General features: G+C 40.1%; 1 protein-coding gene across 1 annotated transcript; it reads left to right on the forward strand.

Annotated features, from left to right (window-relative positions):
- Nucleotides 1-659: 659 nt before the first annotated feature.
- On the forward strand, nt 660-16,746 carry LOC143745218 (rap1 GTPase-GDP dissociation stimulator 1). Its single transcript, XM_077237186.1, has 14 exons — nt 660-1,203; nt 2,386-2,490; nt 3,914-4,036; nt 6,080-6,205; nt 6,934-7,062; nt 7,784-7,909; nt 8,096-8,239; nt 8,596-8,727; nt 8,835-8,969; nt 9,301-9,426; nt 10,487-10,626; nt 10,709-10,835; nt 14,157-14,285; nt 15,291-16,746. Exons 1-14 carry the CDS (start codon nt 1,191-1,193, stop codon nt 15,416-15,418), a joined length of 1,683 nt encoding a protein of 560 aa, XP_077093301.1. The 5' UTR covers nt 660-1,190; the 3' UTR covers nt 15,419-16,746.
- The last annotated feature ends 10,641 nt before the right edge of the window (nt 16,747-27,387 follow it).

Below are 27,387 nucleotides of genomic sequence, written 5' to 3' on the forward strand. Positions count from 1 at the left end.
TCGAGCCTCTTTTATTGGCGGATTCCCCCTGGAATTTCCCCGGGGATTCCCATGTGCAGTTTCAGCGGGCTTCACACCGATTGGTTCGTGCAGTTACGCCACTCTGCCATTGGTTCGTGCAGTTCCCACTGACCAGCCAATAGCATGCGAGTAAGCCTGTTAGGACTCTTTGGACGGAATTATTTTTCTTGAACATGTCTTACTTGGCAAAATCATGGTGACCGAGGAACAATATCGATGGAATCACAAATTTTTTTCAGCTGCTAAAAGACTGACATCCAATCAGAATCCACCCAATTTTAAAGCACTCAAGCATTTAAAACAGCAGACGACATAACTGTAGTGTGCTTGTAATATACATAACGTTATCGTCCATTGGTGTGGACACATTGTTCTTTTTGTGAACATCATTTACCCTCCCTCACCCTTTCTTTTTTTTGCATGGTTCAAGCTGCATTGCAGTCCCTGGCTGGTCCCCATCCACTTTCATTATAAAGAAAAACAGCAGCTTGGACATTTTGTTTAGTGACCAGGGAAATAATTTTTTGTGTGTGTGAACTGTCCCTTTAAATGAGTCTCCCCCACTGAGACAGCTCTACTAATATCTTGATAAATAGCTGCCAGACCCCCTGGGCCACAGATCCCAGTGTTCAAATTTCACGTTTGCTCTGCAATAATACCCAAAGATGGAGGGGTAGAACTGCAGTGCAAAGCACTGAGTGTTGTGTGTTAGCCTCAGCATCTTCCTCAAGCTAATTGTCAACTGATGAGCTTTGAGCAGCTTTAGGATTTAGAGTGTATTATGAGGAGGGAGGGAGGGAGAGGCAGCAAGAATACTGCCAGAGAGCCGAGGACCGGGGCGGGGAGGATTGCATCGGCGAGTGAGAGACACACACACACTGAAATAAAAGGGCATGTGAATTAGCCAAAGTGGATGCAGCGTCACTGAGAGGCACAGAGTGAAAGTGAAGGAGCGAATGACAGCGAGGGACCGAAGGAATACGCATGTGTGATCAGCAAAAACGGGAAGGGTGAGGACTGGAGCCGAGCAGAGAGGCTAGGTTGCTTTACTGACTTCAGGCATTCTCAGGGCTGGAGCCTTCCATCCTGCCTTGAGGAAGGCTGTCTCTAACCACACGCCGCCGAGACACGCACAGAGGCTCAGAGGGAGATTCAGAGGACCCGTGGTCATGGCAGACATAGGTGAGTGATTCAGATCTCTTCTCTGTAAATCCTATTTTGGTTATTCTGCAAGTTTTTAACCACAATATTAGGTTTAACTTTGAACACACACACTTTCTGCCTCTAAAGGTCACACTTTCTTAGGTTTGGAGAAATCTAATTGTGATTAACCTTCCAGGTGATCCGAACCCCATTGTTTGAGAAGTGTATCCTCAGCGTGTGGGTATTAAAATAAGGGCATGCTGGGAGCCAGACACCCAGAGTTAATGAGAGCCCCAGGGTATCCTCAACCCCGCCCAGCTCACATACGCACTGCTGCTTTCCATCCCTGCCCTTTAAACCTATAATGGAGAGGGCTGATATCGCAGAACATATCTATTGTGTCTATGAATGATCACAGGAAGTTGGTATGGAAAGGTATGATAGACCTCCTCTGTGTCTATTTTCACTCTGCTTACCAGGGATTATCAGGGTGATTACTTACAGAAGATATACAGAATCGTCTCTGTTTCTCTCTTTCTGGCCCTGTTTGCTTCCTGTGATCATCAAAATGTGCAAATATGTTCGTTTTTTAATGTATTTGTGGTATAGTGTTCGACTTTTAATGTATTAGTGGTATAATTTAGGCACACATACATGTATACAAATGTTCATGGTGTGAAGAATGTCACAGCAGATTAAATCACATTGACATGTTTGTCCACAGGCATCTTCATTCATTAATTGCTATTTTATTTAAATAGTGTATCCATGCACATAATTTGGTAAAAATATGATGTACAGTTTGAGAATGTAATATTTATTCATGCTAAGTAATTAATTTAGCTAAAATTACATTTAATTTTGAAGATACAGTTTATTATTACAAGTTAATGTAACAATTATTAGTGTTTTAAAGATTACATTCAATTGAGCATTAAAGGTAATCTAAATGAAGCATGTGAGCATGCAAATATAAATAACCAATAACATAAAAATTCTTAATATCATTATAAAGACAGTTAGTTGACTTCATTATTATTTTGTATGATAATGTACATGGGAAATTCACCGAATGCATGGATAAACTCAGCTATATCTATATAACTGAGATGGTTATGAATCATCATGAAAAATGTCTCAGAGACACTTAATTCTGCTTGCTTTTTTGAAATGTTGTGCGGTAGGGATCATGATGTGGTGACACTCATGATTGTGTTTCAGAATCTCTCAACGAGGCCCTGAAAGCCATCACTGTGAGCACAGAGCTGGTGGAGGAGGAGCTGAAGCCTCATCTGGATGTTCTGCTTACCCTCCTATTAGAGAAGAGTGAGTTTACACCAATGTGCTTATTAACTACTATTTATAAATCTCTGTGTATCTGTCAGCCCATCAATCCATAAATCCGTCTTTTCATCCATATCTGTATGTATATTTATTGCAACATCCAATCCTGGTGCCATGATCCATACAAGAGACTAAAAAGCCATGATCACATGTGAAAGTGACGTGTGTTTTTGCCAGATGCCCTACTGAGTGAGGGCATCATTTAGCGTCACACTCATTACATACTCATCCTGCTGTGAGCTGCTATTTACCTCTGCCTCCTTGAAGTATGTGTGTGTGTGTGTGTGAGTGTGTGGGAAGACAATCCAATGTAGGGGGCAGCAGAGGGTCAGCTTATCTTCCTGCTAGCAGATTTGGGGCACAAGTAGGAGACAAGTAATCCGCATTTACATTTGAGAGAGGGAGAGAGGGAAGGCGAAGCAGAGAAAGGGTTAATCTCATTAATCTTTCTCTTCTTTTCTCCACTTCACGCCCCATCTTCTGCTCATTCTCACAAATTAGTTTGCACCAGCTGGCCCTTCTTGGCATATTCCTTGTGCTTTCGGATGGCAAATGCTAACATTTAAAAATGGAAAAGCAGCCCCCGCAAAAAAACACAAAGTAGATGTTACCATAGCAGCCAGGCTTCCTCTGACAGCTTGACCTGCCACCGTGGCCCTTGTGGATTTCTTTTTTTGAGGAGAACATGCTTTAATGACAGATTTTCTCCTGTTAGCATCTCTGTCTCCGGGGGAGATCCTTGTCAACTACTGTGAATTTGAATGGATTATTTAGCCTTGCTGTCAGAGCAACTCTGTAGTGCACAGAACAAAAACTGAGGAAGGAGATAAAAGAAAAAGTGAAGCAACAGGATGAGCAATCAAGAAAAACAAGGGTGTTTTGAAATTTATTTGACAAAAAAAATATTGGGAAGCTTTGTTAAAACATTCAGTTGGTTTTATTCAATGAGGATATCTGTTTGGTTGCAAAAAAGGTGTGAAGGTTGCAAAAAAGGTTAGTAAGAATCTATTTGCAGCAGTATTGTATTTATTAAACAGAACTCAAAACACACTATGGAACAAAACAACCGCTATACACACCATGAGAACTGACAATGAACAGAAAGAAATACAGGGCTTAAATACACAGACCAAACTAAGTAACCAAATGAACATCATGTGCAAAAGATGATTAAACAATGAATAACCAAGGTAACAAACAGAAACACAGGAAACTGAACTAAAAACATGCAAAACAAACCAAACACAGATAAACCCTGACAATATCCAGTCTACAAAAATGGAAAACACACCTGTAAAGTATGACCCAAATAAACACACACGCATATTTATATATATGTGTATTAGACATTATATAGATATTACAAACATGCAAAGAAAATAATCAAATCTATTTCTATCCCCAGAGAAAGGAACAGCAGAGAAAATAGTGTCCAGTGGTGTTCTGCCCATTCTGGCTCAAGTTCTGAGGAAGAAGAGTCCCCTCACCTCTCAGGTCACCCTACTGGTGGCAGAGATGGCCAGAGAAGGTAAATGAGATTTATATTAGAGTCTGTTACTTACATTTGTGTTGCGTCAACTTCAGCCTTTTAGCCATCACATTCTTTGAAGCTTTTTATCCTTAATTTATTACTACTTTTCAAATGTCTTTTATTTATGGTAACACTTTAAATAAGGTTTCGTTGCTAACGTTATTTGGCTACATTAGATAACATGAACTAACGATAAACACTACTTCTATAGCATTTATTAATCTTAGTTAATGTTAATTTCTACATTTACTAATATATTATTTAAATCGAAAGTTGTATCTAAGGACAAGTTCGGTATTTTACACTTAAAGCCCTGTTTTAAGATTGTTTCTGGTGAAATAGAACGGTTAAGATTGAAATTTGGACAAATGCTGCTGTCCCAAGAATTTTAGGTTTCTGTGTTAGCACCCCCACCCCACGCATTAAACTTTAAAGCTGCAGTCGGCAAGTCTGGCGGATAGAGTGGACAGGCAAAATTTTGAATGTTTACAACTTTCATGCCCCTCCCCCACTATCAACGAATACCCTCCCACCGAGTTCGTGTTCGTCAGTGCGTGTGCACCAGATTTTCTGTGAACGCGCCCGTCTCATTAGCATCCATCAAAAGTCAGTAAGCATGCAAACTGACATGAATTTAGTATGATCTAGCTGCTAACACAGAAACCTAAAATTCTCGGGACAGCAGCGTTTGTCCAAATTTCAATCTTAACCGTTCTATTTCATCAGAAACGATCTTAAAACAGTGCTTTAAGTGTAAAATACCGAACTTGTCCTTTAACATTAATGCACTAACATAAACAAACAATGAACAATTGTATTTTTTTATTAACTAACACTAACAACGATTAATAAAAGCTGTAAAAATGTATTGGTTATAGTTAGTTAACTATAACAAAGTAATAACTAATATTTACTAATGAGATCTTATAGTAAAGTGTTACCAATTTTATTATAGGTCTACTTTTGTCCCAGACTCATTATAAAACTGACATCTGTCATTAAAATAATTTATTACATTAAAAACTATGATAATCTAAACAAAGTGTGAAATAAACATAAACCATTTAAATATTCATTGTGTGAAATTATTCATATCAATTAGGGACAGAATTTTGTTTCTCAGTTGTGATGTCATTTACACCACAATTAACCTTTTTGACCCTAATGTTTTTTGTAGATGTGAAGTCAGCGAATAGCTGTTCGCTATGTTCCTCATTTGTAAGTCGCTTAAATGAATAAATGTAAATGTAAACGTTATATGTGAAGGAAACAAAAAGAAATCAAGGTGAATATTTTTACCTTTCACATCACTGTGAACTAAATATTTTTATTGTATGTTATTTCTCACAAAGCCACAATTTTGTCAAATTATGTAACGAGTATGAAAATATTGTTTAATTGTATTTAAGGTACATAAAATTCTAGCTATGAAATTAGCATTAGCAAGATAGAGAAGTCTGTCATTTTATTACAGCAAAGTTCTATCTAAATATCATTTACTTATCAAATATCAATTACTGTCATTTATAAGCATTTAAGTTCACAAAGTTCCCGTAGATAAAACCTTGTATTTGTCCATCCATGTATGAATCAAATGTCCCTGCAATGACAATAAAACTTATATAAACAGCTCAATATATGGACTAAATAATGTCTGTTTTCACATGCACACTCTTAAAAATAAGGATTTTTTATTAACATCAATGTTTCCATGAATAACCTTTAACATCCACGGAACCTTTACATTGCACAAAACATTCTTTATAGTGGAAAAATGTTCTTCACATTGTTCTTCACTAAGAAAAAAAAGAAAGGTTCTTCTAAGAACTGTTCACTGAAATAGTTATTTGGCAAAAAAGAACAACCTTTTTCAACCTTTCTTTTTAATGCCAAAAGGTGTTTTTAATGGGTAAGATTAGGGAAATAATTTCCAACTCAGGTAATTTTATTAAGCTTAAAAGAAGAAGAAGTTTAATAGAAAGCAATGTGAGGTGTCCACCATTATGTAAAACATAACGTTTGTGCATTTGTGTGTGTTAGCTACTGTGAGGGAGCACTGTATTGAAGCAGGCCTGGTGACTGTATTAGTCCCTTTACTGAAAAGCACAGACCAGGACCAGCTGCTGCACACGGGCCGTGCAATTGGACGGATCTGCTTTGAAAATGGTGAGTAAAACTGTTCCTGGATGTCTCTGAATTAACGTTTGACAGTTTGAGGGTAGAGCATTCGGAGTGTTTGGTGCGTTCGGAGTGACAGAGAAGCTCCTTGACTTGATGTGTCTCCGATTTGGTCCCACAGTTCCATTCAGCTCCTTTGCTTCGGTTCTAACTCAGTTTTCGTACCAAGGAGTTTCATTTGGAGTTTCACCTGTAGTTCTCCTGATATTATGGTTCGGCGATCTGCATGTGGTATAAAGACGTGTAGTGTGGAGTGATTCTTTGATTGGAGTGTTTGAGTGAAGTCCTTGGATTGAGTTTCTGTTTTGTCAACATCTCCTGGTCTAGTTTTCTCTGACTTGAAACAAAAGTTTCTTCTAAAGTACCAGCACTTCTTTCCAGGTCTATGTTGAATTTCATATTCTAAAGTGTGTTTGCTGTTCCTCAGGTTGGTTATGCAGTTTGTGATTGGTCAAAAAGGAAAAACTTCCTAGCTAAAAAGATGCTTTAAGTATAATGTGTATTCTGCTCTTGGTTTGTTGGTTTGCGACAACCTGTTCATGCTGAGCATTCATTTCGCACATTCAGAATAAAATAAACCGCCATTCATTCTCTGTGCTCTTCTCTCCATGATTATTCTCACATCTTCTATAGCTCTCAATGCCCATCCCTCTCTTGGCTGTCTGTCCCTCCCTGTGCGCCCACTCACCCATCCGCCCCATGTCTCTCTCTCTCAGCTGCTCAGCAGATGCAGCTGGTGGAGAATGGAGTAATCCCTAGGCTGGTGGCCATAATGCAGCAGTATCCCGAGAATGACCCGCTGGTAAATGTCTGCCTGCTGGCACTCTGCAACCTTGCTGATGTGGGTAAGACAAAAATAGAGGGGGAAGGGAAGCTCTAAAATCATGAAAACACTAGCTGACTGGACATTGGTTGGGATACACTGTTTTTTAAAATTCTGGCAATACTGATTTTTTCTTTCTTCCCATAACCATTACTACATGGCCTAAAATTCCGGGTGATTTATTTATTTAACCGATATATCACCAGTATTCTGGGCTATAATTTTTTTCTATTATATAATTTTTTTAATTTTTTTAATAATTTTTATGTTATTATTGTTTTAATTATTTATCATTTTTGCATTACCAATAAATTAGCGATGTTTACATTCTATATTATTTAGTTTGAATAAACTAAAAATAAATCTTTCAAAAACTAAAATACAAGTGAATTTAAGCATCACAACACACCACAAAAATATGCCGTATGAAACATGGATATTCATTTTAAGATGTCCTAAAGTGTTATTACATTTATTTATAGTTATTAACTTTATTAATATTAACTTAAGATTAACTTTAAGTAGGTGTTATTAGATGAGGGCAAAGTTAATTTAAAAGTAAAAATAGGGAAAATGGGCATGCCAATATGCTACCAATATATCGTGCATGCATAACACTGTTTTTATAGTCATCCCATTCTCAGTTACTCTTATTTATATAAATATTCAGGTATTTTTTCTCATAATATCTCTTGTATCTATACAAGATCTAGTGATTCATTCTGAGGTATGCCACTGTTCAGATGCTGCACGAGAGGCTCTGGCAGAAGTGGGTGTGGCGGAAGTCTTGACATATCAGTTGAAGCGGGCACCGGACCCTGAACGCCGGCATCTCATACTAGAGGTTCTTGGGTCACTGGGAGAGAGTGGTGAGACAAATATATAAACCAGGTCCATTTATGAGCCTGGATTCTACAAAACATGAATTGTATTGAGTACTTTGGTTGAAATATGATCTATCTTGCACCTCAGTCACTGTGTCTAGAAGTGAACTGAAAATGTACTTGTGCGTGTACTTGCAAATCCCTGTGTGACCGCATGTTTGTGTCTCTTAGATGCTCTGAAGCTGCAGTTTGTGGAAGCAGGCGTGCCCGAAGCTCTCTCTGAAATGATTCGAACTCTTCAGGGTGGCTCTGACACACATGACCTCTGCAGCATCAAAGTGGCTTCAAACCTCATAGTGTCCCTCCTTTTGGGAGGTGTGGCCCTCCATTACTTCACCACTTGGGTTGTTATCATAAACTAAAACTGTGAAAATTTTGTTTGTTGGAAGAAAGCTGAACTAAAAACTAGAACATTAGAAATGTCAAAACAACTTGCCAAATTTAAAATGAAACAAACAAAAATCAAAAAATAAAAGCTCATTCAAAATATGAATAAAAAACTATAATAGTATATAAATAGTACTTACCACCACTAACTTCATATCTCTTCACATTTTAGTTTTAATCCACTGGTTTTATATTGCTTGCTTTATTACCCAAAATGGATGGATGAGAGATTCAGACTCCTTTATTTAATGTAGGCCTTTTCTAGCATCTGCCTTCCATTACAGATGAATCAATGCAGAAGTGTTTCGGGGAAGGGACAGGGATGGTGTATCAGGATGTTCTCTCCTGGCTGCAGTCATCAAACACTGAGCTGCAGTTGTCAGGAGCCCTGGCCATTGCTAACTTTGCCAGAAATGGTGAGGAGATGAATATAGTTTTTTTAGTGAAGGTTTTGTCTGAATCACTCCAACTTTCTCAAGTATATCAGATTTATAAGAAGAGTTTTCTCTTTTTTTGCTCTTAGACAGCAACTGTGTGAAGATGTTGGAATTAGGAGTTGTTCCTCATATTCTGGACCTGTTGGAGCAACATGTAACAGAGGGAGATGTATCTGTGCAGCACGCTGGCCTCAGTGCACTTAGAAATCTCGCCATTCCAGGTTCTTCAGTTCTCTTCTTTTACATATAATTCAATATCATCAAACTGCCTTCTTTTTTCTGGCTGTTAACAGTATTTTCTGAATAAAGATATCCAAAATCCTAATGTCAACAATATGAAACAATTTTGAACCTGGTTTAGACATACAGTATTTTATACAGTTTTTTTTTTTTGTATTTTTTTTTTTTGAAAACTTGTAATACAAAACAATTGGCATAATGTACAGTGATTAATCAACTGGGGGAAGTATGTCTTGCCATAACCAGCTACCACAATCATTCTTAGTTTCAGCTTTACTCTGTAGTCTTACTCTCTCCATTTCCCTGATGTAGCCTCCAATAAGGTGCGCATGTTGGAGGATGGAGTCACGGAAAGGATCAGGACCCTTCTGCGCTCTGACATGCCCCCAGTCCAGTTCAAACTGCTGGGCACTTTGCGCATGATGGTGGACGGCCAAGGTAACGGGTCAGGAAAAATAATATCTTTGTGCTAACATTGAGAACATTATTAAAGACCATATATGTTTGAACAAACGTTCTATTAACATTACTGGAATAATGTTTGTTTAAAACTTTAAGAGAACCTGGCCAGAACATTAGACAAAGTTCTGAGAACGTTCCCTGTTAGTTGGGGTGCTAGCACCGCAATTTTAAAATTACTCTTAAATGCATACACTGAAAAAAAAACTGAATAAGTGTGACAGTCCTGGTGGTAGTAAAAAAAGTATGTTTATTTGGCCGTTGAAAAGGAGGACATGACAGTAGACAGGTTGTAATTTTTAGACGAGTTTTTAAAACTATACAATTACCTGCCAAATTGTCACGCTTTTGGCTGCATGAGGCTGGCCAAAGCAGACTCAGATGAAATGATGACGTGACAACAGGAATTTAATTTAAACAGAAACGTACCAAAACTCAAACTCAGTGTTGATGAGAACCAACAAGGGAGAACTGAGACTAATACACAGACAAATGAAGAGACTATGTGACAAAAGGTGACACAGACACAGGTGAGTGACGATGACTGATGAGGATGATGACAGGTAACAGGTGAAACTGATTTAAAAGAAAACACATGGTGCACAAACACAGAGTGCACAAACACAGAAGGCAAAACAAAGTCCGAGACAGGTGTCACAGTGACACAAATTATTATAATGGCTGAGGAATTAACATTTCTACTTACAACTTTAAACTGTTGTTCAAATGTAGTGAACATGAAGGCTGTAATTTCCTGCCCTTCAGTAAAGTGTGTTATTTTAGAGGGAGCCCTTAGACACCTCAGTATGCAGACAATAGGCCTGCAAGGGCTTTGACACACTAAATTATTATCTACACTCCAGTGATTATTTCCCTTGACAAAAATGAACTGAGTAACTAAATACAGAGGTAAGCAAACCTTAAAGTGCTGCCACAGTATCTCTTTGAAATTTGCAATGTCTCATTAAATGTATCAACAGTTATTTTTGGGTTGTTTTCTCTCTTCATTTCTACTGTACTTTTTTCCCCCGTCTCGTAGAAGAAGCAGCTTCAGTTTTGGGGAAGGATACAGCTTTGTTAGCTCGGGTCATGGAGTGGTGCGAGGCTAAAGATCACGCCGGTGTCAGAGGCGAGGCCAATCGCCTTTTAGCAGCTCTTATAAGACACAGCCGAAACCCTGTGAGTTTTAGACGCACACACACTATGTGTAATTGCTATCATCATGGCTGTCTAAAATGTAACCCTCTCTTGTATTTAAAAGGAAGTCATACAAACTGTCATTAAAGCAGATGGAGTCCAACATCTCATCTCAATGGCAACAAGTGAACACGTCATCATGCAGAATGAGGCTTTAGTTGCTTTGGCCATTGCCTCTGCAATAGACATTGGTGAGACTATGGTTGTGTCCCATAAGACATATTATACAATATACACTTTATACTATGCACTATTCATACTAGTGTATCAATTTTAAAATATCATTATACTTGTGGTTTGGGATTTGCTATTTTTTTAAATTTAGAACGTTTTTTAAAACTTTATCTTTATCTTATAGTTATCAACCTTGGTGTGAACAGGTCTTGCCAGTCTTTAGGCCATTTCACACTGCACTGACAGACTGCAACATAAACTGATCCGACAAAACCTGATAAAGTGTGTAACCCCTGTTGGAGTCTGTTGGCTTTGGTCTCCACTTGTTTTTGGCCATTGAACACGTTGAATTGCCTTTTGTTGGGTTGTGGGATGTCTGAGAAGTGATGTATTGTAATTATTGCCATTGTCGACGTTGGTCGGCATCTGTCTGTGTAGTGCGAATTGGCCTTTGTGCTTGTATGTTGGACACTGAACTCTTTGAATTATGTAGTGCCCTCATACATGGTGTTTGGAAAGTTACTTCCAAATATAAGTTTCTTTCTTTCTTTCTTTCTTTCTTTCTTTCTTTCTTTCTTTCTTTCTTTCTTTCTTTCTTTCTTTCTTTCTTTCTTTCTTACTTTCTCTCTCTCTCTCTCTCTCTCTCTCTCTCTCTCTCTCTCTCTCTCTCTCTCTCTCTCTCTCTCTCTCTCTCTATATATATATATATATATATATATATACACATATACTAGTTCCTATCATTTGCAAGTAATTAGTTACATTACAATTTTACAGCCTCTGAGTTGTAATGCATTACACTACTTTTGCGTGCCTTTTAAGTTACTTTCACCAAAATAACCACAGACATATGACTAGGCATTCTCAAATGCTAAAATGTAGTTTATTGCTGCTCATTATACATCCAGTGGAAGGCGATGTGGTATAGTATAATGACTGTGTAGGCCACAAGCCTACTAACAACATAGGGCCAGGTTTACTAACAGCTTGCGCAAAGCAAACCCTCTTTTGGCCTTAAAAACTACTGTCAGGATTTACTTAGAGGTACATTATATAAGAATCACTTGTACAGTGTGATATATTTACTGCAGTTGTGTACTTACAATATCCCAAAAGTTCCCACAGATTTTTAATGACAGGCAAATTCCAATTTTAAATAATGGCTTGTCCCTGGTCATTGTCGCCTGTCAATGATGTAATATCCGCGTTATCCCTGGTTTTTGCTCGTACTGCCATAGTAACCATCGCGACAGACGGGAACAACTGCGTTATGTCTAGCGGCACGCTCACGCTTTTGTTGTTTCGTTTAAACATTATGGACCATGGCAAGGATACTTTGGGACAAAAAGAGAAATAAAACGAGGATTGATATAAGTTTTTGAGTTGCCGAGAGCTCCACGTCCGTGACAAACTTCGACTTGACGGATACGCCGCTCTTGCATGTACTTTAGCCTATTAGACAGGTGAGCAAATGTACATAAAACTAATCAATGTTATATAGCTCAACATGATTACATGTTAGAATATGATCAGTATGTTATTCTAATGTTGATCTAGCTTACTGCTAGTCTCATACAGCCAACAAACTAACACCTAGAATAACATTATAACTTTCAACACACTCAAATGCAGTTTAGTGTAATAATGTAGACTAGAGCAAGTGAAGCAGCACTGCATTACCTCACAAGTTTTATTCGTCTGATAAACTGACCTGTGTGAGTATTAATTCAGCACTTGCAGGCAGTTTGGTAGAATTAAATGTCCTTATTCCTTTATATCCGCGGGACTTGCATGTGGCGCTGATATCTGTCTCTCATCGCAATCGCGACCTGCTTCATACCACAGTCATGTTAAAAACATCAGTGTATTCACTCATCCATAAACATTATTAGATCCATCAGAATGATGACAAGTTCCATAATTCCGCTTATGCATTATCAACCTAGGCCTTTGTTATTGTAAGAGGTTAGCGACCCATATCGGCGAAAAAATTACATATTGTAGCTTTAAGACACACAGAAAATAATTTGCCCTGTAAAGGCGTGGACATAGTTATTTTTGCAGCTGACATTAATGCATATGCATTTGTAGGAGAGCATTTAAAGCCCCCCTGTAGTCAATAATGTTATCCCTTAAAACTCATCTTTGATCACCAAAAGGACATATTTAAAAACAAAAATTCCTTGAAAAACTTATGCATTTGCACATGATTTGTCTTAAAGCATATTAAAAACACCACATAGACCTAAAACAACATTAAAAACTTGATTTGCACCACAGGGGGACTTCAAATTAATCATGTAAGGTGATTTACTAAGGTTTAAGCTGGTCAATTTACTGTCTAAAAAATGCACATCTTAAATCAGATGCTAATTTGCGCTGCTCTTGGTAGATTGCGTTGGTCATTATTGAAATGATACGGTTGCGTCTGTGTACTTTAGTTTGCATGTTGTCAGTAGAATAGATCACGCACTAAACTTTCCACTCCAATCGGCGGTTTTTTGGAATTGCGCTCTCACACTAATTTGCACTGTTTAGTAAATCTGGCCCATAATGGAATAGGCACAGTGAAGGCTCATGGCACAATACAATAAGTTACAACCACTGTCAGAATCACAAAAGTAGACAAGCAATCAAAGTCTGGTAAATGATGGTAGAGATACCAAACACAATAGAGCTAGAGCCCACTATAATGCAACCTTTGGCCTAATGACATGCAAGATGCACAATCTCTTTTTCTTTTAGTTTCCATTCTTTTTCTTCTTCTTTTAAGTTCACAGCACAAACCTGGCATGCATATCTTCCACAAGAAGTCTCTTCACTTTTCGGGGTTCAAGTAGCATGGCAGGCTGAGAGAAAATTAATTTCTGTTGCTTTGTCTTACCCCGCGCTCTCGTCCGCCGCATTCTTTCTCTTCTCCGACCCTGCAGCTCTCTCTTTAGCGTTCTCTCTCTGGCACTGGTCCAGGTGTTTCTTCAAGTTACTTTCTTGATGTAGAGAGTTCCATTAGTGTTGCATATATATATTGCACTTGACTATTATGTTGTTGTTCTTTTCTCTGACGAAATAAAAATAATGGGAGTATGTTGGTAAATTCTTAAAAAATAAATAACACCACATAATTTTGGGTTAAAATGCATTGTTGTAGCGTACGTTATTGAGATTGTAGCCGGTATTAGATTACCAAAATGTTATTAGTAATGCCTTATATTACTGCGTTACAGCAAAAAATAATATACTGTATTACTGTTATGGCATTACTTTTGTAATGCGTTACTCCTGCTCATACATACCATCTCTAATCTTGGTATATGCGTGCCACTTTCTCTTCTGTGCAGAGGCAATCCAAGAACCGTTTCTGGATGCAGATCTCCTTCCCACCTTGCAGAAGATGCTAGATGACCCTGTTGTGGCTGTGGAGGTCAAATTCAGTGCTTTAGGCCTCATTTGCAGCCTAGCCAACTCCAGTTAGTACCGCAAAATTAACACACTATGGAAAGGGCAAATATTGATGGATGGATGGATGGAAATCTTTCTTGCAAGACAGTATACCCATTCACAATCATTACCCATAAATCCCCAAACCCTGACAATCACCAATCAACAATACATCATAGAAACAACATGACAAAGAGACACATAAGAGACAAAGAGTTACTATTAGTGTCATTTGATTTCTTATGTACCTTATTAAATTTCAATACAGCTTGATGTACAAAAGAATGCTTTAGTCTGACTTGATAATATCTCAAAAACGTATACAATACGAATACAAATTCATTATGCAGTACATGATTTTGTTCCAAGACAATATGATTAGCCAACCTCAGAGTTGCCAGGTCTGTGCAATAAAAGTAGCCAAATGGCCAATCAAAAGTTGCTCAAAAATAACCCAAATGCGATTTTCTCTGTCAGGCGGCTGAATTCGCCACTGAATTTGTATATATGGGGATGGAAATCAACCTGCAGAAAAAAGTAACACGCAACAGCAAATTCCACAGGAAAACCGCAGACTTGGCAACACTGGCCAGCCTTAAGAAGTTCTTATAATAGGATAAATTATACTTTTTCAAAAGGGTGACCTGCAATTATAGAGCAAAGTTTTAATTGATTAAACAACTTTGTTTTTAAACTAACAGACGGGCTCAAATACCATATGGAATTACAATACTGTAAGACACTCATAATCACAGACATAAGAAAATGATAAAGTAATTAGTTTTCTCGCTCCAAAAGACTTGAGACAGCTCCACATGTATTCTCCACATTGTCTTTTCACATATACGGTCTATATGGTCCTTCCAAGAAACCATATTATCTCTCATTACTCTTAGGTACTTATGTGTCTACCTAACTGATGTTTTCATTGGGTATTAGAACAGGCATATACAATAGAAAGCCCTAGTTTTGAACTAAACTATATCTTTCTATTTACCTCTTCTCATCATTTGGCTTCTCTTTCTCTCTTACAGGCATGTTAAGGGAGCAGATAACATCTCTAAACCTGAGGGATACCCTGTCCAAACTGTCCACTCACACCAGCACAAAGCTGGCTAAGCAGGCCGACACGGTGATGGCTGTTCTTTCTGAAACTGCCTAGATTAACACGTCTTGCATAGTCATCCTTGGGGGGATATTTTCAGACAGTTCATCCCCATAAGGACAGTAAAACAAAAAAAGTTACTCCCATCTAGCTTGGCATATAGTCAGACCAAAGCAATATAAGTTTACCACAGCCACTTGGGAGAAATGTGGTGCGATTTAATCATCTAAAGTAGGAAGAAATCAGTTTGTCCATGATTTATGTCATTTGTTGTCAGCTATCCCAGGGACAGGAACACTTGGGAGACAGACTATCCATCAGACATCAGTAATTAACCTTCTGCCCTACTAAACAAGAAACAGAAACAACTCTTTACATTTATGAGGAGTGTTCAGTGGAAAATAACTTGGTTAATATCTGCATACAAACATGCAATTATATTGGCTTTGGACTTCCATTGTAAGAGCACTAGATCTAGCAAAGCAGCTGTATCTATCTATGAGCTTGCTGTCTGTCCATGGAAATGAATTAATAACAAACATGTAATTTTATGTTGCACACCAATGTACAGTACTACACTGCTGTTTATATGAGTAGTGTTATACTTGTCTTGTGGTTTCTTTTTATCAGAGTATGTTAACACAGCTGATTTATATTTCATCAAGTTATAAAATGGGGAATGAAAAAAAATGGTTAGAAAATAGTATGTCTCGGGTTGTATTGTCTATTTTCATATCATAGCTGGCCTTACTATTTAAGTTTTATTGTGTAGGGCTTTTTAATGCAGATTCTTTGATCATGTTGATCATTTATTTCTAGCTAGCCATGAGCACAAATCTGAATCTCCATATCATGAAAGCAATAGCCAGAAACATATCAAGAACAGTTCTTGAGCTTCCCAAGTCTAAATAAAAAGCAATTGTCATTGATACCTCTAGCAGTGTTGTGTAAATGCTGTTGTGTTTGCATCTTTGTATCCATGTCTTAAAAACTCGCAGTTTCTTTCAAGGTCAGACGATCGACAAAACAGAACAATCTTAGTGACTACTGTGTCAGAGGAAGTAATGTTTTGAACTGTGTCTATAAATGTGTGGCCTGTATAGTTCTTGGAAACAAATGGCCTGAGGGCAACGTCAGACTTTTCAGATTTAAAAAGCTGAATATGTGAGGTTGCTGTGAAGTGGCCAAGATGGCTTCATGCAGCACTGAAGACCACAAGGCTTTTCACAGCTTGATAAATAGCACAATATCCATCTGTCCTTCATAGCTGCTGCGCTAATGGGTGTTGATTACCTTTTTAAATAAATAGACTATTTTTGTGTGTGAAGTGTACGGTTTACCAGAACAGCTTGCTTCTGGCAATAAAGTGGAAATACAGCTGAGAATGCCTGGTTTTATTTATTTAATGATCTTTAGACAGGAAACAACCATGATTGTGTGTGTGTGTGTGTGTGTGTGTGTGTGTGTGTGTGTGTGTGTGTGTGTGTGTGTGTGTGTGTGTGTGTGTGTGTGTGTGTGTGTGTGTGTGTGTGTGTGTGTGTGTGAAAGTTACAAACCTCCCCGTTTGTCTAGACTCTAGAGCATTACAATAATCTAGCCTTAATGTCACGAACTCATGAACCAATTGTTCTGCATTTTTCATTGAGAGCATATGGCGTAATTTAGATATATTTTTAAGATGAAAAAATGCAGTTTTACAAATACCAGACACGTGACTTTCAAATGAAAGATTGGTATCAAAGAGCACACCCAGGTTCCTAACGGACGACGAGGACTTGACAGAGCAGCCATCAAGTGTTAGACAGTATTCTAGGTTATTACGTGAGGAAGTTTTTTGTCCAATAATTAGAATCTCTGTTTTTTTAGAATTAAGTAGTAGGAAATTACTAGTCATCCAGTTTTTTATTTCAGCTATGCATTTCGTTAATTTTGTGGATTGGTAAGTTTTATCAGGGCGTGAAGAAATATAGAACTGAGTATTGTCAGCATAACAGTGAAAACTAATGCCATGCTTCCTAATGATATCTCCTTAGGGTAGCATGTACAGAGTGAACAGCAACGGCCCTAGTACTGACCCTTGTGGTACACCATACTGAACTTGTGTTTAATAAGATATCTCTTCATTTACTGCTACAAACTGATAATGGTCAGATAAGCATGATTTAAACCATGCTAGTGCAATTCCATTAATGCCAACATAGTTTTCGAGTCTATTTAAAAGAATGTTGTGGTTGATAGTGTCAAATGCAGCAGTAAGATCGAGTAGCACTAATAGCGAGATACAACCACGATCGGATGATAAGAGCAAATCATTTGTGACTAATGAGAACTGTCTCAGTACTATGATACGGTCTAAATCCTGATTGAAAATTCACACAGATACCATTTCTTTCCAAAAAGGAACATAGTTGTGAAGATACTGCCTGAAGATACTGATGATATGCACTTTCCAAGTCTGTAGTTGAAAATACAGTTGTACCTTGCAGTAATGTCATCATATCCTCCATGTGTGGCAATGGGTAGCTGTCTACTATAACTGCCTTGTTGTGTCCTCGCAGATCCACACACATGTGGATCCCCCCCAAGAGAGGAGTCAATTTTCTGTGGAGTCATCCCAGTTTTGCAGAAACAGCATCTCACAGAGGTACAGAATCAAAAATGTTAACCTTGTGTGTAATTTTTTTTACACAGCCCAATGCAGTACACTGTGATGGAGGAGTAGAGAGGACACAAACTGAAGAAGATTGTGGCGGTGTCAGCACACTGTTTCCATCGAATCGAAGCTGGAGTCCCTTTATCAGTTCCATGCCTAGCAAAGCTGTGCCATTGTCAATAATGAAGAAGTGTGCAGGACAGGTAAGGCCATATTTAGATACTGTTGCAGGTAAACATCCAATCATTGAAATTGGCTCTTGCAAGTAAGTGATTACACGGGCAGAGGAACTTGTAGCGGCACAGTGCGAAAGTGCTGCTCAAACAATTGTTTTGGCAGAATGGACACTGATGAACCAGAGTCCACTGTGAGTTGAAGAGACACAGGTGTAACAGCAGATGTAGCATTCATGGTCACATCACACATCAAGCGGTCAGATGTTCCAGCTAGGTAGAGAATACAGACCTCTGGTAATTCAATTGAATGCACTGAACGAGTAGGAGCAAAACGGCAGACTCCAGTCAAAATGTCCAGTCTTATTGCAATTCTTACATTTAGCAGATGCAGCAGGGCAGCTCTGTGCATTTGCAAGATGTCTAGCGGAGCCACAGTGGAAGCATGTCTGAGCAGAAGCAGAGGGTTTGATAAGGTACATGCTTTGAATTTGGCCTTTGGATGCTGTCGTACAGTTGCAGGTGTGGCATGTGCGGCTTGTACTGGAGCAGAACTGCTTATAGCCATAGATTTTGCCTGAGCATCAGTGGCCTTTAGCTGTGTGGCAATTGTAATTACAGTCTCCAGTGTCAATTTAGATCTACTAATAATCTTTCACGAATGCGAGGGTTAGCAATATTTTTAATAATAATAATAATTTTAAAATTTAATAATAAATTTTAATATTTTTAATATCATTAAATTTACAAGTAGTCGCCAAAACTCTCAGTGCAGCAATGTATTGCAGTACCGTTTCATGTGTCCTCTGCACTCGTTTCCAGGGGGCATGTCTTTCCACAACCACATTTAGTTTTGGAATGAAATGCTCCTCCAAAGCTAGCACCTGCCAGATTGTCACCAGTATTGGGCAATTTATGAAATAGTCTCTGACCTTCAGTTCCGAGGCAGAGAAGAAGGAAAGCCTGTTTCTGGCTTCTGGCTAGGAATCTCCAGTAGCATTGATGACAAGCATGTAGTTCTGAAACATCCTCAGCCATGTTATAAGTGGAATAGCGGGCTCACCAGGACAAGGCAGAAATGGACTGGGAAACGGAGCACTTACTGATGCCATCCTCAGGAAATCTTGTAAAAAAATCGTCCTCGTCGCCAATTTTGTTATGTCTTCATGACAAGAAGCACAAACAAGTGTATTCCTCTTAGGAAACTTTTAATAACTGTTATGAACAAGCAGGATAACATGCAAGCACATGCTCAGCATTCTATCTCAATCTTCTCCTCTCACTTCACATCTAACTCAAGAAGCTGGCATGGAAAAGAAAACCAACAATAAAAACCAATTCATATGTATAAATTAGATTTGGTTATGCATTAATTCAAATGAGAGCTACCGTGACTATGAAGTGTGTCATTTGACTGAGTAGATCGCTCTTGTAGTTGTGACACATCTTTATTGACAACCTATTTCTATTTTTGATGTGCTGCTGTCTGCCTGAAAAAAGGCCTAAAAGTGTTTTTCTTTATGTACATAGCTCATAAAGTAGGTGTTATGACTTGTATTAGTTATAGCCTACATGTTGGTTTAAAATGTTTGACCTTTACACCAGCCAGCCAGTGACTAATCTTTAGTTTGAAAACATATACAAACAGTTCTAACTTGATTTGATTATTCTAAATTCACCCAATCAGCTTTTATATCATTAGGTTGTCTTTGGAGAGAAAGTAGGACACAGACTTGTTACTAATGTCACCATCATTATCATTATCTGAGCTGTAATGCAGCTTTAGTGGCCATTGGTTTCTTTGCTGTTGCTTTAGTGTGAAAGACTAAATTTTCAGAGCATAGACTGTCCTGTCAAATATGAAGAAACTTAATCTGTTTTATGATTTAACTGCTTAAAAAGTCATGAATGGGATGTTTGATGTAATTTCCTACTGAATGCTTGTTAGCATCTTTCAGTATTAGTAGTAAACAAAAATGTCTGTATTTGATTTGCATATTAAAAATAAAAAAGCAGCATACAAGATCATCCTTTGGAGTAAAAATGATAGAAAATTATGTTCAGTTCTACTGATTTATCTGGAGTTTTAAAAGGTTTTATTAAGAGAATAACAAGGTTATTCAGAGAAAAACCTTGGTCTGTTATTAATTTCTCATCGCATAAGCAGGTTCCTTTCAGAAATCAAAGACGGAGACCGTGTATGAAAATGTCCCCCAAAAAAACGATGATCGGAACTGATGAGAGTTCATACTAGACCCTGTCTCACCTTTTGGTTTTGCTCACATTTATTCACTGTTTTCATTTTGTGTGTGTGTGTGTGTGTGTGTGTGTGTGTTGGTGTGTGTGTGTGTGTGTGTGTGTGTGTGTGTGTGTGTGTGTGTGTGTGTGTGTGTGTGTGTGTGTGTGTGTGTGTGTGTGTGTGTGTGTGTGTGTGTGTGTGTGTGTGTGTGTGTGTGTGTGTAATTGTGATATCTGAAATTTTGTTATAATTTAGTTGTTCACCAATAGCATATCATCCATTAATTCAACTAAACTTAAACTCAACTCAAAGTGAAAACAGTTATTTAAATTTTATAAATAAAAATGATAGTATTTTAGTATATATAGTATATACTTTATATTACAGTTATACAAATATTTCACAATATCACTGTATATCACAATATCAACATCACATGTATAGTATTTATTAATCAAATAAATAAAACAGACTTCTTTTACAAACATTTTCAAAAATCTAACTGACTCAATACTTTTGAATGGTGCAATGGTGCAAACTGCAAATATATATATACACTATCAGATTTAATAATGGAACAATATTGTCTTATAATTACATGACTATTTGAAATAACATATGATAGATTATTAGTTATTAGATATTAGGATGATGTAGAAAGTTTAAAAACAAAAATGCAACCACTCTCTATTCTTGTCACTGTCTTGTTTGTGAACCACTTATGAACAGAACACTGTCATGAAAGGCTCCCAAATCAGAAGTCTTCGACATGACCACTAGATGGAGATAATTGAAACACTACTTTGACCAGAACGCATGCTTTCATTGCAGATTTCAGTGTGTTTGTCTGTGCAGCTCCTTCAATGGACTTAGGGAACAAACCTTCATTATCTTAATAAAGAAAAAGCTGAGAAACCAGTTCAGTACGTATTTATTTGCTGTCTAATTTCATGGCAGTTACTATCTACAATCTCATTATTTGTCATTCATGGTAACCCATTTTTTTTTTCCTTTGTTGAAGCTCTGTTTGATGTATATATTATCTGTGTAATGATCATTCTGACAGTTTACTGAGTCTCAACCTAAGGCCAGGCTGTTGATTCATGTGACAAATGATTACGGCTGAGGGAACCACTATCTTTGAGGTTTTGTGGACATGTTTGCATTAAACAAACGGTGGACATGTTTTACAGGAGCTGTGCCGAGTGAAAAATATGTGTAGTCCCTGCAGGTGATTGGTACAACAGGCCTCATGCCCAGAGTTCATCCACTCTCATCTGTCCACATTACACAAGCCACAGCACCCAGCCGATCCTAATCAGTGTGTTCCTCCATCATCCACTGAGTGGACCTCCACCTCCTAAATAACAGCAATAGCTCAATAACCTCACGAGGAGGAAATCACAGGTGAGTCATTCCTGTTATGCAGTACATTTTCACGTAGCCATCATACACTTTAATGTATTTGAACTCACAATTGCTGAAGATGGAAATCTGATTGTTTTTATTTGATCAGAACAAGAGAATTCCCAAAGTAAGTACAGTGCCATTTTAATACACATTTAAACCCAACCAGTCACAAACACACACAGGACGAGGGAAAATCCAAGTGCAGTAATTTATTAAGAGGACAATCCAAAATCGTTGTAATCCATGCAGAGGTCAAATATCCAGAGAAGCAATCCAAAACAAGAACGGGTCTAAAAAGACAAGAAGTTTGGTAACACAAAACAACGACTCCGTACACATACTAACACAGACAGGGAATATATACACATATCTAACAAGACTAACACAGAACAGCTGGGAACAATGATTAGGGGGAACAGCTGAGTGCAATGAACTGATGAGTGACAGTGACAGACAGAATGCTGGGAATTGAAGTCAAATGTGAAGGACACCGTGAGAACGAGGACCTCTAGTGATAAACAAGGGAACACAACCAGACACTGTAAAACAACCAGCCTATTCATGTTAAAATACATTCCACAATTGCAATACTTAACATACAGTGTACATACTTTTTTATTTCCTCCTTATTATTTTCCATCCAATTTGCATACTGTTTATTTTACTGGATAATAGAGTTTAAGTGCCTGTTCTTAAAGGGCATATTTCTACATAAACTTTTTATACTTTAATTGCAACACAGGTATATTCCTGTTTTAAAATGTACAGAACCAGTACTGTATACTGCTTAACAGAACAGGTATTTCAAGTACTGAGTATCACCATCTGAGATTAACTTGCTGATTTATGTTCAGTGAAGGAAGGCTGCTGGGCTGGTTTTCCTCTTCCTGTTTAAAGATTCATCAGAGAACTGCAGCTGTGACGCTCATGTTACGGTTGTATTCTGGCATTGCTATATCTAAATCACTACAGCAACACAAACACCCAAAACCACACAGAAACAAGTTTGAATGAACACTGTGCTGCTTCTTTCAATGATGCCACAGAAATTATAATGTCATCTTTGTATCTCAGCAAGTTAATCCTGTCTTTAATTCACAACTTAATCAATGCTTGCTGTTGTGGAACATTACAGCATGGCCTGTACAGATTACAGATCACACAGATGTTAATCTGCTGATCCTCCAGAGTTATCAACTTCCACAAGAAAGAAAAAGTGATGAAGATGAGAAACAAAAAGGCGCACTGATGTTAGTGATTGGCCCATTGGATCACATCTAATCTCCATTGAAGTTATGAAAAACTACAGATTAATGGCTTCTAATCAAAAAATGTTTTTACAATCACTATTGGACCAATTTCTCAATACTTACTGTAAGTCACTTTCACTCAAAACGTACTCGGTTACTAACGTAACCTCGGTTCTCTCTAGAGAGAGAAAGAGTACTGCGTAATATTTTACGCTATGGGGAAAACCTCTTTTCCACGAGATATTGAAGCCAAAAATTATCCTTAATTTTGAATTAATGTAAAGCGCTGTGGGGCAGCATGCAGACATAGGCAAGACGGCTCACGCGCCTATTGGCTGCCCTGCGGCAACAGCAGCAGCCTATCGAGAGAGGCCCTGCGTGACGTGATACCCAATGGGGGCGCGAAGCCCATGAAATAGCATCCCACAGGAGCTAGTTATGTTAACAGTGTTTCACGCAGACAGGGTGAACGTGTTCAGCCTGAACTGGGTATAAGTACGGGTTATTCAACACCCATGGAGCTGTTCTATCGATCAGTGAGCGATGCGCAAGCAAAACTCAGCATTCTGCGCCGGCGCAACAGGGCAGATAGTACTGAATTCTAGACCGACAGCAGCTTGGCCTGTAAAGCGGTAACATCTAGGTTATAAAACCTTATAAATGTAGTCGGCGAGGCCCAGCCTGCCGCCATACAGATTTCTTGAAAGGAAATCCCGCTAGACCACGCCCACGACGAGGCCACACCCTTGTGGAGTGCGCTCTGACACCCGAAGGACACTGCAGGCCCTTAGAAGTGTAAGCCAGCGCTATGGCATCGACTATCCATCTGGATAGGCTCTGTTTTGATGCGGCCAGTCCCTTGGAGCATCCGCCAAACAAAACGAAGAGCTACTCAGTCTGTCTGAAGACAGATGAGCGGGACACATAAGCTCTCAGTGTAACCTGGGCCCTGAAGGGTGTGTTGAGGGATTTGGGCACGTACCCATGCCTTGGTTTGAGTATGACTTTTGAGTCATTAGGCCCAAACTCCATGCATGATGCGCTTACTGAGAATGCTTGCAAGTCGCCTACGCACTTCACTGAAGCGAGAGCCATAAGGAATACCGTTTTGAGAGACAGATGTTTCATGTCTGACAAATGGATTGGCTCGAATGGGGCACCTTTCATGGCTTCAAAATCCGTAGAAAGGTCCCACACAGGGACTGAGGGGGGTCTGGGAGGATTCAGCCTCCGAGCTCCCCTGAGGAATCGCACGACCAGGTCGTTATTCCCCAGTGACTGGCCAGACGTCGGTTTTGCAAACGCCGCTATGGCTGCCACGTAAACTTTGAGCGTGGATGGGGTTCTGCCCTTATCCAGCAGCTCCTGAGGAAGGAGAGCACTTCCGTAACCCCGCAGTCTGCGGGTGAAAAGCCCTGAGCTTGACACCAGACAGAGAACACCGACCACTTTGAGGAATATAGCCGTCTAGTAGACGGGGCTCTAGCCTGCGGGATTGTGTTTAACACAGAGCCACGAGCAGCACTGGACATCCGTTTTCCCTGATTCGTTCCAGCACTTGAGGCAGGAGCGAGACGGGGGGAAAAGCATAGAGGGGGCAGAGGGGCCATACGTGGGCCAGCGCATCCCTGCTCTTGGAGAAAATTTGGACAGTGAGCGTTTTCTTGGGACGCGAACAAGTCCATCTGCGCTTTGCCGAATATCTCCCACAGCAGTTGGATCGTCTGTGGGTGCAGCGACCATTCCCCTGCTGGGACATTGTTTCTGGACAGACAGTCTGGTCCCAGATTCAGGCGACCAGGCACATGCGCTGCTTTCAGTGAAAGCAAGTTGTGCTGAGCCCAGACCAGGAGGCGTTTCCGTCAGCCTGTAAAGGTTTCGGGACCTGACGCCACCCTGTCGATTTATGTATGCCACCACTGACATGTTGTCCGACCGGACCAAGACGTGGCGGCCTTTTATCTGGGGACAAACGCGCCGTAGCGTGTTGTCGACTGCCAGCATTTCCAGACAGTTTATGTGTAGGAACTTTTCCCGTTCTGACCACTGGCCAAAGAACGGTCTGCCCTCGAGCAGCGCTCCCCGAGCTAGAATCAGCCAATCGTCCAAGTAGTTCAAAACTCGCATGCCCTGAAGTCTCAAAAAAGGTGTCTTTCAGATCTATTGACATAAACCAGTCTTCCTGGCGCACTTGCGCAAGGATTTTCCTGGTTGTCAGCATTCTGAATTGGCGCTTCATAAGCACTCTGTTCAGCTGTCGCAGATCTAGAATGGATCTGAGACCCCCGTCTTTTTTCGGTACCAGAAAATATCTGCTGTATAGCCCCCTTTCGCTCTGAGCCTGAGATAAAGGTTCTATGGCCCCTTTGCTCAGCATTTTCGCTATTTCGGCTCGAAGTAGATGAGATACTTCATTGTTTACCGTGGTTTTGACTTGCGCCGTGTAACAGCGGGGATGTTGAGCGAACTGTAGCGAATAGCCTCTTTTTATAGTGTTCAGCACCCATTCTGATACCCCGGGAAGCTTTGCCCACGCCTCTGGGTGAATAGCTAGAGGTAGAATGAAATCCGGGCTAGAATGAAGGGAAATCCGGGGTGCAGAGCTTCGGTGCAGAGCTTCGGTGTGCTGAGACATAAACACAGTGTGCGAGGCGGGAGGCGCGCCGATCACGGAGAGAGAGCGAGCGGGACAAACCCCATTGGGTTGAGCGTGTCTGTGAGGGAATGTGGGCGCGGGACAGCGGGCACACTCACTACACTGAAAACACCGTCGGCTTGTGCTGACTGAATGTGTGTCGGTTACGTTTTTACAGAAACCGAGGGACACGTATCGTGTAGTTTTTGTGGGCACTGTGTCGTGGGCACAATCACTACATTTTTTCTTTTTCACACAATCGACATGAGTCGATTTTATTTGTGCTAGCCCTGAACTGTGGCGGGCTGTGTCTGTGTGTGGGAATGGGCACTGAGACGTGGGCATTCTTACAACACTCATAACACCATCGGCCATGGCCGGAATACCAGAAAATGCACTCTTTTTTGGGATTTATCTGGGTCGCCGTAAAAATGCCGTTTGTGTGCAGGCAAGCGGGCTGTGGTACCGGCTTGTTTACTGCGAAATACACTGGAACAGTCACATTGTTTGGAACTGAATGAGCGAGAAGTTTCGTTGGAGTCTGGCCGTGGCGAGACCTAAACACCGTGGGTCTTAGCTGACTGAATGTGTGTTGGTTTCGTTTTACAGAAACCGTGGTACATGAAGTGTGTAGTGTTTTTGGGCACTGGGTTGTGGGCACATTCACTACATTTAATGCACAATTGACATGAGTCGACCTCATTTGTGCGAGCCCTGCACTGTGGCGGGCTGTGTTTGTGTGTAGAAATGAACAAATTTTTTTTTTAATATGCTGCGAGAGCTGGGATCGAACACGAGTCTCTCGTGCAGATAAGAGAGCGTCATCACAGTTTTGTGTGTGTGTTGGCGTTTGTTTGCAGGCGTGCGTGTTATACAATAGGCTCATTGCTGCAATATTGAAATTTTCAGCCGCTCAGACTCAACGGGACAAAAACACACTTTTTCCTCAATTCGCCGGTGACGCGTGCCCACGGGTTGAGAGCGTCATCACAGATTTGTGTGTTCCGGCGTTTGTTTGTAGGCGTGCGTATTAAACAACAGGCTCATTGCTGCAATATTGACATTTTCAGCCGCTCAGACTACGAGGAGCTGAGAAATGTTTGAGAAATGGAGATTGGTCCGGCCTCGGCGGGACCAAAACACACTCTTTCCTCATTACGCCGGTGACGCATGTCCACGGGGGGCGGGGTAGCTTTCTTGTAACGTAAAGAAACCTAGCCGCGCCGCGGTTTTGATGCTGGCCCGTTTCCCTGACGACTCGCAGGCAGAGTGGGGGAGGTCCACAGAGCTCGCCCAATCCTCACTGTCCGACGCCAGGATAGAGCAGTTGGCCTTCTCTACAGATGCAGCTATCTCGGCGTCATTAACGGCGGAAGCGGCGGCGCGCGGCGGCCGTTGTCCGTCAGCGAGCGACTCGAGTGAAGCTGGTGAAGCTGGCGGGCGAACCGGCGAGCTTTCACGGGCTGTACAAGGCTTTTACGGCGCGTCACTACAGCGGGCGGATGAGCAGGCTCTGAGAAGGATGCCAGGCGAGTCCTCAGAGTCACCATGGGCATCAGCTCGTAATGAGGGCATTCGCCGTCAGCGAGCGCGAGAGCCACATTATCCTCACCCAGGCAGGAAGCGCAGATGACGGTCCCCGTCGCTGAGTGTGGTTCGGCACGAG

The sequence above is a fragment of the Siphateles boraxobius genome, unplaced genomic scaffold (genome assembly GCF_051911475.1).
Source record: "Siphateles boraxobius isolate OS27281-9 unplaced genomic scaffold, OSU_SipBor_1 20, whole genome shotgun sequence".
Lineage (NCBI taxonomy): Eukaryota > Metazoa > Chordata > Actinopteri > Cypriniformes > Leuciscidae > Siphateles > Siphateles boraxobius.